This window comes from Pollicipes pollicipes, unplaced genomic scaffold, assembly GCF_011947565.3.
Source record: "Pollicipes pollicipes isolate AB1234 unplaced genomic scaffold, Ppol_2.1 Scaffold_4881;HRSCAF=5763_pilon_pilon_pilon, whole genome shotgun sequence".
NCBI lineage: Eukaryota > Metazoa > Arthropoda > Thecostraca > Pollicipedomorpha > Pollicipedidae > Pollicipes > Pollicipes pollicipes.
This window is the reverse complement of record NW_023596576.1, coordinates 55,866,493-55,881,900: the sequence shown is the minus strand read 5'-3', so window position 1 is coordinate 55,881,900 and position 15,408 is coordinate 55,866,493. Positions and strand designations below refer to the sequence as shown.

At 48.2% G+C, this 15,408-nt stretch overlaps 1 protein-coding gene across 1 annotated transcript; it reads left to right on the top strand.

Moving 5' to 3' along the window:
* Positions 1-273: 273 nt before the first annotated feature.
* On the top strand, positions 274-14,506 carry LOC119099710 (putative G-protein coupled receptor AH9.1; the record flags this gene model as incomplete). The annotated part of the gene is made up of 2 exons (XM_037222774.1): positions 274-347; positions 14,033-14,506. A coding segment is annotated over exon 2 (474 nt), but the record flags the coding sequence as incomplete, so codon positions are not given.
* Positions 14,507-15,408: the final 902 nt, after the last annotated feature.

Here is a 15,408-nt window from a genome sequence, read left to right as displayed (position 1 = left end):
TTGACAAGACTCGGGTTGCGCCCTTGGCGATGATTATCAGTATTGTGTTCGACAAAAGCGAAGTCGCAACACATAAGAATTACTGCGGCCGAATTTGGGGCAAACTTTACCGCTGTTAAACACCCTAAAACCATTTATGACTGGCATGCTACCGCCATACCTATCTTATCGGTTTGCACAGGACGTCAGAGTCTGAGCTCTGCTGACTAACGGTGCCGTATCGCGGCCTCGCGCAGCCCATGGCTTCGGCCTCCGAGGCATTGGGCCAGCGGAAGTCCTCCGAGGACATCCCGCGGGGGTCAGGGAACGGAGGACGGAGACGGCAGGGAATATCACACACCGGCAAGGTAAGCTTCGTAACCGTACGACTGCTGAGAGCGGCGGGGTTAGGGTTGATCGGGTGCTACATGTGGAGAAATGGGACTTGCCAAATGGCCTCTCACATCTAGGCATGCGCGTTGTCCATGAATTTGACCCCTCGGAGCTCAGAAACGCTTTCCGGATTACAGTGATTTTCAATTAACAGGTAGATCTTACATCCAGTTGTCCTTCCTCAAAACAAGACTGGGATCCGAGCAAATACTTCAACAAAATTTTGAACAAACCTGAATCCAAGAACCGTCTTTTACAACAGTCTTGAAAAATTCCTCGACTCCCGGAGACTCTCCAACAAATTCTGAGGGGCATAGAACCATACGTCAAATGTGGCCACTGGAGCATCTCGAAATGCTCTTTGGAGATGTTCCATAGAGCCTAGAGAGATACTTTACTGGAGTACCCCAAGAGGAAAGTGTATGGATGGTGTCTGATGCGGTCCCTGTTATCAGGAAATCCGAAATGAGCACCAGACACTACTAAATAAAGCAAGCTCTCCAGTAAAAAACCAGGTTATCTTTAACCTATGCCTGACCTTAATACCTGAACAAAGGGCAATGGAATTTGGTCTGGAGGTCCGCAATCATGCTGCCAGATTACGATCAACCCTCGATTAGCTCGTAACAAGAAATATACCCCAGGCCAACGGAGAGAGGCTGAAGTGCGATCGATGTCGTGGTGCCCGTCACCAGCAGCAGTGTCTGCACCTCATCACTGAGCGCTGGGTCAGACAGACCTGCTCTCATTCGAGCGAAGAGAGGCTGAAGTGCGACCGATGTCGTGGTGCCCGTCACCAGCAGCAGTGTCTGCACCTCATCACTGAGCGCTGGGTCAGACAGGCCTGCTCTCATTCGAGCAAAGCCGTAGGTGGCGATAGCCGCAGACTGGCAACTCGATGACGTCATGGAAAAGCTCGGAGAGGCGCCTGTGAATAAACGAAATCAACCATTTCGTATGGATGGCCGACCGAATCACACCGCTGGTTTAATCAGCTAAAGCAAGTGTTCCGCATTTCGAGACGCTACGGCAAGCATCAGATATGATGAAATAAACTCACATATAACTACTGGAACTTTTCTAAAATACTGAAACTAACTACAAAACTTTTCCACGTTCAGTGGAAAAGACTGCTCAGGACAGCATGATAAGTAAATATTCCTCAATACGTCATTGTTCGATTGCTTTGTCGTACCTTGCACAACACTGAATGAGATCTAATTAACGGTTGCTAGTCATATCTGGAAATCGCGCTCACGAACGCCAGGTATGGACGACCCCTCAATTATATTTTAGTTGGCCTTGGTCGCCACACGGCCACTGCAATGCCAGGATTTGAACAATGTTATTATGGCGTCATTGCCTGCCAGCGTGACCCTGCCATGATCTGCACGAAATAGTGACCCTGCAATGATCTGCGCGAAATAGTGATCCTGCAGTGATCTGCACGAAATAGTGACTCTGCAATGATCTGCACGAAATAGAGATCCTGCAATGATCTGCACGAAATAGTGACCCTGCAATGATCTGCACACAATAGTCTGCACATCTTCGCGGGTGTTTAGCTCAGAAACGGGAGTTTTTTAGGCTTTAAAAAGGCAGGGCTGTGAAAGTCATCGTGCGATCTCCAAGGTAGCTGTTTCAGTTCAAAGTCCCCTACAAATGTGAAGCACTCCGTTTAATGGGAATGGAAGACAAAAAAGAAAGCGGACGCAAAATTTGCAAATAAACCACGGCTGACAAGCGCACGACTGGAAAATGAAATTGGTGCCCAACGCCATGCAAGTGAAACGTCAGAAATCACATGAATGTAGCTTTTAAGAAACGCTTTATTAAGTGTTTGCATAGTGGTTCGTTGACACAGCCGAGCATGGGATATTCCAGCCCCCCCCCCCCCCCCCCCCCCGGGGGCTGGAATATCCCATGCTCGGCTGTGCTCTATATATCCCAAATATCCCATGCGCTGGTCGAGGCCTCTTCTCCACACTGTCAGTGCGTTCTACAGATGGCGAGGGTGTAGTATCTGCTTTTTTGTCACACACTTGGGTCCTATTGTTTGTTCATTGCTGATGTTGAAGTTGTTTTTCAAGCTGTAAGAAGAGGAATTTATACGGGCTCAATCAACAGGGATGGCTCTGATGCAAGACAACGTCCAATCCTTCTTGGTCGCTTCGTTGGTTTGCTCATTCCCTGTGATGCCTCTATGTCGTGGGATCCGCAAATATTTGTTGTCTGTGTCTTGTGTGGATAGGAAGCGATACAGATCTAAGATGTTGACGATGACGCAGTAAGTTTAGTCGTCATCGATAGTGACTGCAAAGCCACCTTTTATACGAACAGATTACTATCATTTCCGACGCATGACTTGGTTACTGAGATGTTGCACAGAAAGAAAAGAGCCTTTAGTTTTACAATATGCTCAGGCGTGTCATGCGGTAATTTACATTTTATGTGTTATGTGTGTCACGGAGCATGACACATTCAATGCGGTTGTCAAGCGTTAGGCCCTGGATCCAACTGGATCCACCTGCGATTCACATACGCACAGCGCGAATATAAAGCAAAAATAAGGACGTTCGGCAAGCAGACACGTCACCGTTGAACCTTTATTCAATATAAGCTGTTGTCTCGAAACATTTAAAGTTTGTAAAAAAAAGACAAACGTTGCGTGGTGTTAACTGCCAGGAAGGCACTGCTAAAGCAGGTGGCACGGATGCCCGTGGTAGAACATGATTCAAACAATAATTTTAGCTGCGGCAGTATGGTGGCGCTAAGAGACGTCATTATCAGTCCCAAGCGGCGTCCTGACGGTCCAACGAATGTGTGATGGATGCCTGGCAATATATGGGTGGAGCCAATCATCAGGTGGCTGTGGTTTTCCCGTTCCGTCGCCAATACCTCACGGCATGTTCAGTGCGTCGGAGGAATGAAGGCATAACGTACGCATCCACCTCGAGTGTCCAAATTGAAGATGCACGCTGTGCTTTTAGCGGAAGCGTTAAAAACATGCTCTGAATGACAGATTATGACCTGAGACGGTCTTGAGACCACCCGTAAGCACCACGGATCCATACTTAAAATAGCTCAAGGTGCGTTCAGTGCGTTGAAAGGCTAGGGCCATAAAGTACACATCCACCTCAGTTGCCGAAATTGAAGGTGCACGCTGCGCTTTAAGCGCAAGCATTAAAAACATGCTCTGAATGACGCATAGTGACTTGAGACGGTCGTGAGAACACGATAAGCACCGTGGACCCATATTAATAATCGGAAGAACCGAGAGTTTGCATAATGATAACAGCATATTTTGGTCATACCGTAAGTAACCATGGATTGCACCGGAACAACTTAAATTGTTTCATACACTTCGTTCGAGCATGCTCCATGTGTCTGCACGTTGATCATTTTCGGTCAACAACGATCAGCCACGCAGCCAAAGTCTTGGCAAAGGGGCACAGGGTTAACAAAAGGCCCTGACAGTGAAAAGTCCCCCACCAACAAATCGCCAGATATGGCCCATTTGTTAATGAGGGCATGCTTTTCCTTGATATTTTTCCTCTTTAACTAGAACAGAAGCCAGAAGCTCCGTGCGATAAATCCCGACTGGATGTAATGGTCAATAAACTGAACAAATTACGCGTTAAACGATTGCAAAAAATGAATCGCCGGCACTCTCCGTTTTACAATGGTCCAGTGGATATTTTCTAACCCGATGAAACTTAAAAGCATCGACATAATTTTTATGGGTTCTACATATATATAAGGGACCTGACGAATGCAAATTATTGGTTGAAGTGGGTTAACAATACTTGGCGAAGCCATGTTTGTCTGGAAATGTTCAACATTCGGTCACAATCAGCTAGTGATACAAATGATAATACTTGTATATATAAAGCTGTCATTCACGACATCATTATCTCGCACACGCAAAAAAACAAAAAACAAAAAGGCATAAGCGGTCAAGAAAGGAGCGTACGGGAGTCTGAAAAACTGCGCCATCTGTCGGCGAATTGTCAGAAGCATGTTCTGGTGAGTGAAGCTAAGATACGCTGTATGTATCATCGAACGATTGCATGCAAACAAGGCAACGCGATATGCTGTGTTCATTGTACGGTGAACGGATGCATACGTTATGTCGGGAGCCCAAGAACGATTTGAAATGTGTTGGCTTGGAGAGAATTTTGAGCAAATGTATAGTAAATAGTTCGCCCAAAGAGAAAAGGTGGAATGATATGCTAGAAATAACGCATATTCAAGGCAGATCCAACATAAAAACCAACTATAGCATGGAAATGTGTTAAAAAAGTGTTCTAGGCTCACGCCCAATACACACGTGTCTGTCATTATCTTTAAATTAGGGAAAGGAAATAACGGTTCGTCCAAACCGATGCATATTCGAGTGAAATGAAATGACTCCTTTACAGGAAGCTAGTAGTTTACGAACCGGGCAGACCTAAATGCCCACTATATGTGTGCACACTGTATATATATATATATATATATATATATATATATTCATATGCTTGCAAAAGGCATATATGTATAGAAATGTTTCTGCGTGGAAGAAAACAGTTTTGGTCAATTCACCACTCCTTCGAAATGCACCTAGGCTGCATGATGATATACAATACGTTTCACAGCAAAAGATGAGTTTGCGATACATTTCTGCAGATATATGGGTTACGGTGTGCAGGTAGTTTAACACGCGCTCGGGTGGGGGTCAAATTGAACCCCCGAAGGTTCTTCCAGAATGGTTTTCGAACGGCGCTGCGCAGCCGCACCAAGCTTTGCTTAACTGTAGACAATTTAATAGCGGATCGTTTGGCATCAAAAATTTAGATGCACTTTGCAAGGTCGCTGACCTACGGCAGGTCAAAGTCAGACCATGGTTTCAGCGAAGGCAATTTCTAGGGAATCCCTTAATCTCATCCAACAACGGAGTGTTAGGCAAAGTCATACATCTCTGAGATGCTATCTTAGGCAACACAGCAGTTGAATGAGCGGATTGTATTGGCCTAAGGTCAGTTATGAAGGTCACACCAAGGTCAAAACCAACCTGTTTTGTTACTTTAGGGCTTGCTGTATGGGACAGTTTCTTGTGATCATTTCGAATTTACTGATAGCAGGAACCGCATTATACATCATCCACGGACTTCTTTGAGGTCAGAGTATGTCACTGACACAAAATGACCCAGGTCAACATTCAGCCCAGTGTAATCTTTGTCGCTTAGTCAGATGCAAACCTCACAGCAAAATTGTATGATTTAGGTCGCCTTGACCTTCAAAAGGTCAAACAAGGCCACTGATCTTAAATGAGCATGTGACCTTTTGCTTAGAAACGGTTATCTAGGTTCTGGGGGCACGTTGGAGACTAACCCGGAAATTGACCTTGTTTACCTTATTTGACCCGAAGGTCATGACCTAGGGATCTAAAACTTTGACCTAAGTGAGTTCACATACAGCTCAACACACTCTGTAAATTTAATGTCTCTAGCTTTCTTAGTTTCCGAGATCTCAGGGGGTCAAATTGATCCCCACCCGAGCGAAAGGTATCTAGCCCGCCACTCGGGTGCGTGTTAAGAAATGGCAATATTAAAGGTTGATAACCACTGGTATAACTTAATATATATCCATATATGTAACTTGATATATGTATGTATATATATATATATATATATATATATATATATATATATGCATACATATGTATGTATGTATCATTGCACCTTGTGGTGACAATTTCCTACTCACTTACTCGAAATCTGTGTGAAAAGATCTCAATAGCAAATAACTTCTTCAAAAATACTATGACTACGAGAAACAGGTTGCTGTTTTCAGATGAAAGCGGTTTGCGATTTAAGCCAATGTTCCGGCCGAAAAAGGAAAATATTGAAAGCTTGTCAGTGCATGTATTGCGCTATCTCGCCTGTGAATATGCTCTGTGGTTAGATATGAAAAATCTACAGTTAACTCGATGATCTGCATTCATCTCCTGAGCAGCACTAATGTGACGACATGGTGACCACTGAAAGACCGGCTGCTAGAACCATATATCGTTCAACGCACGTTGGCATTTCTAGAGCTCTCCTATCCTTATCGCAAGCCAAAGCATCGGACTAGTGCTAACATAAAACAGGCTTCACAGGCTTCCGCCCGGTCAGGTCAGCTTCTCCGCGAGCATGCGCTGCAGGTTCTTCAGCCTCGTCTCTAGCTGACGCATGCCAACGACGGCCGAGTCGCCGACCTCCTCCCAGGCCTCTTCAGGCGGTGGGTCGGTCTGGGGAGGCGCCACCCTGATCGCACCCTTCCTACGAACCCTGGCGCGAGAGGGCGGGCGCACCGGCGGCCGCTGGTGAAGCAGCTCACGTTCCAGGCTGCGCTGGCGAAGCGCCTCGCGCCGCTCCGACACGTACTGAGTCGGGTCGAACGGCGCCCAAGCGCGCGGCCGCGGTGCGTCGCCCCAGGGCAGGTCCGCTGGCTCCGTGGTGCGGTAGCAGCGGCGCCCGGGCGAGCACACGTAGCGTTCAGGTCCACGTCCTGAGCGCGTGTCGTCCAGCGACTTGGAGCGCATCTGGCTGTGCAGGCGACGACCACGCTCGACTGACTGGCTGCGCATGGCCGGCGACGAGCGGCGCCGGTCGGCCGCCGGCCGCCGCCGGCCCGATGAAGCCTCGTCCGTTTCGAAAAAATTGAACATGGAGCAGGTCGGTCGAGGCGAAAAGGAGAGCAGACTGGCGGTGCTCTCGGATCCCTGCTGGCGGCGGCGACGCTGGCTCGGCGAGGACGAGCGGGATTGGCTCGGTCGTGCTCGCTCCGGCAGCAGTGGCAGGTTGAGCCGCCGACGCTCCGTCAGCCGGACCATCTCGGATGTCATCTCCATCTCTCGGATCTTCATCTCCTCAACACGCCGCCGGAGTCGCTCGTTCTCGCGCCGGAGCCGGGCAAGCACGCGCTTGTACTCGCGAGCCTGCTCCCGCAGCTCCAGCTTCAGGGAGTCGACCGTCTCCTGCTCGGCGGTATCGTGGCCGAAGCTCTCGTTCAGCACCTTCTCGATCTGCTCACCCATTACACGCTCGAGGAAGTCGCCCTTGCCGAAGGAGATTTTACGGGAGCGTGACCTTGGAGGCTCAGTCCCGCGTTCCTTCCTCCGGATGTTTCGTTTCATGACGGGTCGGGACTGCTGAGGGCTAGAACCTGACTGGTTGCTGACAGCTTCAGCCATATTATTTTGAAGCTCTTGCTTAGTTATGCTGCTCAGCTCTGAATCGGGATGCTGGGAGAACAACAGCGGTAGAGGGTAGTGCGTTCTGTAACAGAGGAATTTAGATGCTCTTCCGTGCGATGGTGTTGGCTGACAATTCATGCCACAGTTAAGATGAAACACGTGTTCAGAGTCAAATCTAAGAGCATCATTGGAGCAACACGATAAGTCTGTGTCTGTCGCAGTGCAGCTCAAGGACATCGTATTTGTCTGGTTAATCCTTACCTGGTGGGATTTGCACCTCGCTAACAACGTCATTAGTTCTTGAAATGACAGTTGTAGCAACGTACCGCTCATAGCAAGGACATGGTTTCGCCAGATATCCTTCAGAACTGAGCATAAAAATGGCTAAAACTACTCCAAAATGCACGAAAAACCGGACTTTTCTAATTCATGCAGATTTCATCTCAGAGCTGGGTGGGGAAGGGGGGGAGGCTCCATACGTCCTATCCAACCAACTAAGAAAGAACAAAAAAAAACATCCCTCACCCATTGAGCAGGAAACTCCACTCTTCAATCGGGAAGCGTACATTTAGGCGACAGCGTTGTCATGGAATCGATTGGGGATAAGGTACAACGTTCATTTGGAAATCTCCATTTATCGAGGACGCACTCCGATAAAGACGGTGGATGAATAAGCCATCATATCTTCGTGAGACGTTCAATATATTTGCCGAGAGATTGGTAGTTTACCAGGAGCGTGGTTTCGCAAAAATAATTGGGCGGGGGAGGGAGGGGGGGGGGGGCTGAACACTGAAAAGGCTTCTTTCCGTGCAAGTGCTTCTCAAAGTAGCGGAGGACTAGAACCCATGTTGGTGGGGGCGTGGGGGCTGGAGCCCAAAACTGCACAGGAAACTATGCTACTACTAACTAGCTAAACTATTCAGCTTACTTACATCATTGGTTGATTGACGGTGAGAATTAAGTACCGGCGGTTTTCTTCGTCCATCTGCTTCGCTATCGTAGGATTGACCTCGTCCTTGAATAGGTTTTGCAAATCCCGGAATGTCATTACATTTAGTGATGCATCGCACAAGCTGTTACGCAAGCTTGCCAACAGAAGAGAGAAAAACATCTCGAATGGCATGAAACGGCCCGTTTTTCGGGTCATCGTCTCCATGCATGCTTGGTCAAAGTTCCCTTTCCATGTGTCGGATGTGATAATGTCTTGCAACGTTATCTGACATCTTTTAGCGAAACGGAATACTTTGATGCGATAGTCTCGTCCCGTAAGCCGTCGCTTAAAGAATATGCTGGACATATTGCAATCTTGTACTTGCTCCGTGCGTCACGTGGTTGGTTCACGAACGCGGATGGGTGCTAGGCGTGCGGGAGTTTAGAGGTGGCCATACCCACGAAGGTCTTGCTCAGTTTTGCTGTCCGATAGATCAACGTTTATATCTGTATAACTTAATCAAAATTAAGAAGGTAACACGTTGGTACGCATCCTGGGAATAAGATCATCTCCTAACTGTGCATATTTTTAACAGCTTAATTGTACACAACACTTAGCGAAAACACCGAGTTGAGAAATTATTTCCGCACGAGACTAGCCTTTTGCCGCTACTTCCGCACGCAACACGCCGTGACTCCTTCTAACGCTTAACAGGCCTAGATTTTGAAGATTATTGTTCCAGCATTCCACACAACTTTAGGCAGAGCGCACACATTCGGAAATTAATGGATAAGTCCTGGGGAAGCGTATAAGGGAGGGGAGGGAGCTGCCGCCCCCCCCCCCCCTCTCCTTTCCGCCGAACTCCGGGCAACATTAAACATGCTTGTTATGGCGGTGCACGAAAAGAAAAGAGGCAAAAGAATCACTTTTACCCAATCACAATCTCCGCATGCAGAGCCTCCGCTGTCACTGGCTAAAAATTCAAATTTCAAATTTAGAGAATATCGTTATGTCTTCATGGCTACTGCTGCTTACGCATGCAGTGTGTCCAGCACGGGAAAGCGTGAAGCATAAGGTTCGAAAGCTTTCTCTGTAAGTGATGACATTTAGGCATAACGCAAAATGCCGCGGCGGGAGGAGGGAGGGGGGAGTGGAGGACAACTGTTCGTTCCCATCTATGGCATAGCTAATGCGTGCTGGATGCGGAAGGCCCAAAGACATAGCTTATAAGTCATAGTGGGACATTTCTATGGCATTTCAGACTCAGTATTAAACGCAAAGTGCTCAAGCGGTTCACCTACAAATTCAAAATCTGCCTGTCCGAATTCTCGCCAGTATGCATTGGCATTCACTTAGCAATGTCCAAAACTAATGTCGGTCAGTTAATTGGAATCCCTGGCAGGCAACAAATGATTTAGCGCATATACGTTCCTCTGGTAAACTTACAGCTGTTTCATACGTTTACTGAGGAAAAATAACCTTCTACAGAAACGGAAAGTACAAAGTCGCCTCCCTTTCCCTCACAGGCATTCAGAACCTAAGATTTCCTTCTATTTCATGACACGTTCATGACAGTTCAGAGAGGTAGCAGCTGCAGCAGAGAGCTGTTCTTATACCGATGACCGCATCGATTATGCTGCCGTTTACGTGCGCGCATCCCAATATAAAAAGGCTGTATAGAAGTCCCAGTCCCAAAGTCCCAAGTCTCAGAAGGCTTTGCGGGCCTTCACTGTTATCACACGGAGCAGCGCGACAAAGAGACATTTTAACTGGCGAGAAGTTTTGAACCGCCGGTCCAGCGCCGGCGGTGGGTGCATCGCCTCCTTTTTCCTGTCTTTCCCTTCCCATCTATCCACCTGATCATGGCGGAAGGCGAAAATGTGTTCCTCCAAGCGGAGGCTTAGTTTCACGAAATGAGTGTGTGTGGGAAGAATCGAACAGTGAAAAATGACGAAACCAACCCGCAAAATAGTCAGAAACGGGCTTCTCCTCGACTTTGGACCACTTTCTTCTCTCAAATGGGGGTTGGAGCACAAGTTGCGACCCCCCGCAACTGAACAAGGAACTACGCCTTTGACCCCAACCACTTTCCTTGTGATCTACATCGAATAGCAGCCTGCAGCTCTTGGACAGAAAACAGGCCAGTGCTTCTACGGCTTCGGGGCATCTATTCACTCGAATAATCTCACGTGCCGGCCGGATCAATGGGCGCGTTCCGTGCGGTGCTCAATCCTATACATTAGTTGACTACCATAGGCTCTCAGTGACCGTGGAACCCTTTTAGAGCTGGGGGGGGGGGGGGAGAATGTTAGTGTCAACTCGCTTCTCTGCACGCAATACCATATGGACCTCAGGTCACAGCTGATGTTTGCTAAGTTGAAAAATAAACGCGTGCATGCTACGGCAAGAAAAAGGCAGATTGTGCGTTTATAGCATAAACAGGCATTTATTATCAAACAGTGCTATGAGGGGTCCGAGACATGACAAGGTCAATTACAATTAGGTGTTCTTTACAATTATCAGATGCGCATTCACATGCAAACGATTTTTTTTGTTAAGTTAGGATTGATATTAGATATTCCAAAGGTAATCACCAGCATGTAAATAACACAGCTTTTCCGTAGGAAATTTAATCGATCGGTTTGTTGAAATAGAAGCAGGTCATCAGGGCCACACCGTGCTTATACTACAACTTCAGGCTGAAATGAGATGGAACAGTAGTTTCAGTTTCCGTACAATTCAACAGGACTGGGGATCATGCACCTTCAAAGGCTTGAACGCTAAATGTAATCGAATAACGCAAGGCCACTACGGATCTTACTACGCGGCACCTATTATGCTAAGACAGGCATATCTTGCACACCCTATAACACATATTTTTTAATGAAAGCAACAATTAAACAGCATTCACAGGCCTTAGACAAGACAAACTGAATAATGCTGTGGTTTACTATCTCTGTTTGACCTCAGGTCACTGTCCATTTTTGCAACAGCGGAAAAAACGCGAGGGAAAAAACCATTGACAACGTGATACTTTATAATTTGCAAGAAATTTGCTAATTATGCAATGCTTTTATGCATCAAGGACATCCCAAGGCTATATACAGCCCAAGGTCACTATGGAATCATAAAGTACGTATTCAGATAACAAAAACAGCTTTTCATTGTCCTTAAATTAGCAAAACAACCTGATGAGATAATCATCATAAAATAAATAGCCATGTCCAAGTACTACCCTGCAGCGAGTTTGATGAGTTGGCCTGCACTTAAATAAATTAAGCGTGTTTAAAGGATATACGCAAGGTGCGTATACCATAGCTTTTAGGCTGGTATGATATGGGGAAACAATTTTGAAGTCAATAGAATTGGGGCTGGGAATGACACATATGCAAAAGTTTGAAGCAGTAGGGACCACCTGGTGGTCTCAAGTCGCCAGGTATCTACGACAACGACGCGTATCGTATTAAAGCATTAATTTCTTGTGCTCCGTTGAAGCATGATCTGCATGTACCTTGAACTTCTGTCGTGGTGTTCATGTACGTTGTTTTCGTGTGTGTGACTACCAGGGTACCTCCCGTGTTGCTTGACAAGGACCTTTGACGATTTGAGGACATCTTTGGAGGTTGATTGATGGATCGACGTGTATTTCGGTAATTCCGAGTAAACTCAGGGCTATTACTACCCATCGTTAGCAGGTAGATGAACGGCTAGGTCATGAGGACAAAGACAGTCATTCAAAAGCAAACGCACTGAAACACACGCACAGACACACTAGTCACGACTCCGCCGTACAAACAGGTCTTTCCATCTTCATGTGTTTCATATGTCTTTTTGCGGGAGCTCGGTGTGCATCTTGGATACGCGAATAGAAAAACGTCGTTTTCCCATCTCAGTACGCGAACGGGGTGTAAACAGATTATTGTCCGCCCCGTGGGTCTGCCCTGCACTTCAACCATAGTGCGGAACATACGAGCAGGTAAGTTAGACTCACTCGAATAGTGGACATCACGAGCATTAACATGATACCGATTTCTTGCATCAATTTGGGAACCGAAGAAGTGCCGAAATACCACACTTTTTGTGATCTTATTTTTGCCATGAGAGTCATTTATTGCAGATTTGACGAAAGTGGATATCACGAACGTCAAAAATGATGCCCATTTTGCTGGATTTTGTGAACAAGATTCTGGCGTCTACACATCCTAAGTCGGGCTGCAAAGTTTGGGTGACATGTGACCCCGTCATTTGACTTTGGGAAGGTTTCTGACACATGCTAGTTTATGCGCCGCTGAATACCCTGGGGCCTAAAAATTCAGATGCCCCATCTTCTTTTCAAATGTATTGCATTTACTAATTAGTGTGCGAGTGAATGGATCGATTTTAAAAAGGCGAAAGAAACACGCAAAATGAGAAGATCGAGAACACGCGATGCTGTTTTACGGCCCGCGATAAACTACACGCACCTGCGGCTTGCCAAAGAGAGTGTTCCACATTTCCGTAGGGTTTTGAAATGAAGTGGCAATCTTGAAGATCGTTTGGTGCAGTTCACAAATCTGTCATTCTTAAGACCTAAATCCTTCTAGTTTCTGAGCTACAGCCCACGAAGATGTGCAGACTTTTCTCGGAGACTATTTCAAGGTCACCGAGGCATCCATGACCCCATAATAACGTCGTTTAAGTCTTGCTACCCCGTCGGTTATGCGACGACCAAGGCCAAGTCGATTTTCGAGTCGTCCATATCTGACGCTCGTGAGCATGATTTCCAGACGTAACGGCCATCAATTGGTTCGCCAACAATGTTGTACAAGGTACGATGGCATAGTCCAACGATGTTGTGTGGAGGAGCATGTTTACTAAATAGCGAAATCGTGCTGTCTAAAACAGCAGTTTTCACTTAAAGTTATACCAACCGTGATAAGTGAGCTCATTTCATCATAACTGATGCTTGCTTCAATATCTAAAAATGTGGATTTTAACTGGATTTTGAATTAGACCGTAACTGGACTTACTGGATTTTCGACACAAAATTTAGAAGTTTGCTCCTCCGTTGCAAAAATCTGGGCACGCCTCGTGACAATCAAACCCATTGGTCTTGATTTGCTCTTAAAGCAACGCGTCTTTTCCGAAACTGCTGACATTCCGAACAAGCTCGCAAACCAGTTTACCACCGAAATGGTAACACCACAGTGTTACAGCATTACGCTGCGGTGAAGCAATGCGCCGCTATGATTTGAGAGTTTGTCAGCCAAAAAGGCTTTTACCAGCACAGCTGATAATAATAATCAAATATTAGTAATGTGAAGGTTTAGTCTCATACAGACTGAGGACCGAGGACCAAAGTTTCGACCGAAAACCGAGGTTCCGACCGAGGGTCGAAGCTCCAACCGAGGTCCCTGGCCACGGCGTTGCATTCGGAGCTTTGCGTTTTCTTGCATCCCCTCCCAACTCCAACTGAGTGTGTCTGCCGATGATTGCACCCGCCACCTCAAGCCCTGCCGCACCCGCAGATGGACCACCCGTACCTGAACGTCACCGACCCGGTCTTCACGCGTCGGCTACACCACGTCACGTACGGCGTCATCGCGCCACTGCTCGTGACCGCCGGCATCGTCGGTAACGTCGTCTGCCTGCCGTGCCTGGCGGCGCCGCGCCGCTGGGGCGTCACGCGCTTCTTCCTGGTGGTGCTCTCTTCGGTCGACACGGCCATCATGCTGTGCCTGATCCCGACGCTGGTGCGGCTGGCCGCGCCGTCGGCGCTGCTCAGCTCACACGCACTGGCCGTGTACGCGGCGCACGTGGAGCAGTGGCTGCTGGCCGTCACCACCTGCGCGTCGATCGGCACCGTGGTGGCGCTCACCGTCGACCGCTTCGTCTCCGTCTGCCGGCAAATGGAGTTCAAGCTCGTGCACCGGCGCGAGGTGGCGCTCCGCCGCGTCGTCGTCGTCTTCTGCGTGGCGACGGCCGCGGCGGTGCCGTGGTTCTTCCGCGGCACGGCGCGCGCCGTGCCGGGCGGCTGGCAGGCGGAGCAGGCCAGCTCGGCCGCCTGGAACGGCTACGTCATCTTCGGCGAGTGCTTGACACGCCTGCTGCCGATGACGGCGCTGGTCGCGCTCAACTGGCGGATCGCGGCGGGCTTCCAGCAGATGGTGACGCGTGCGGCGGCACTCTCGCCGCCGCCGCATGCGCGGCGCGAGGCCAGCGTGGCCAGCATGCCGGAGCCCGGCTCGCAGTTGGCGGCGGAGGAGCGCGCCCTCGTCCGGCTGGTGGTGGTCATCATGGTCAGTCTGGTGGTGGGCCTCATCCCCGGCACCGTCACCACGCTCTACCTGCTGTACGTCACCAGTCCCAGCAAGGCGCTCGACGTGGCGATCGCGGCGGCCAACCTGCTCGAGATCGCCAACTTCAGCTCCAACTATCTCTTCTATCTACTCTTCAACAAGCGGCTTCGGAAGTCGCTGGCGGAGTTTTACCGGAACTTGTTCCGGCGCAAAGATAGGCCAATATCGATTGACAATGCGTGATGAGTGATGCGACTGCATTGTGGCTTGAAGCGTCTTGTCTGGCCAAGCTCCGGAAGACGGCACGTCCGTGGGTGAGCGTGTGTGATATGCTTATATGACACCTGGACTTCTCTGAAGGAAGTCTGCTTAAAATGCAAGACTCTTTAATCGTCATTTTCAAGAGCGATTTCGTCGATTGCCTGCCTAACACGACCATTTCTATACAAAATATATATTTACATGACAGTGGGTGAATTTCGCACTCGCACTGCGCAGAGTGACGATGCATGAAAAAAGACCTGTAAAAACGTGAGATGTACGTTGTCAACACATGATATCACTCCAGACCGTTAGTGCCGCGGTCACTGTGCTCAGGACTGTCA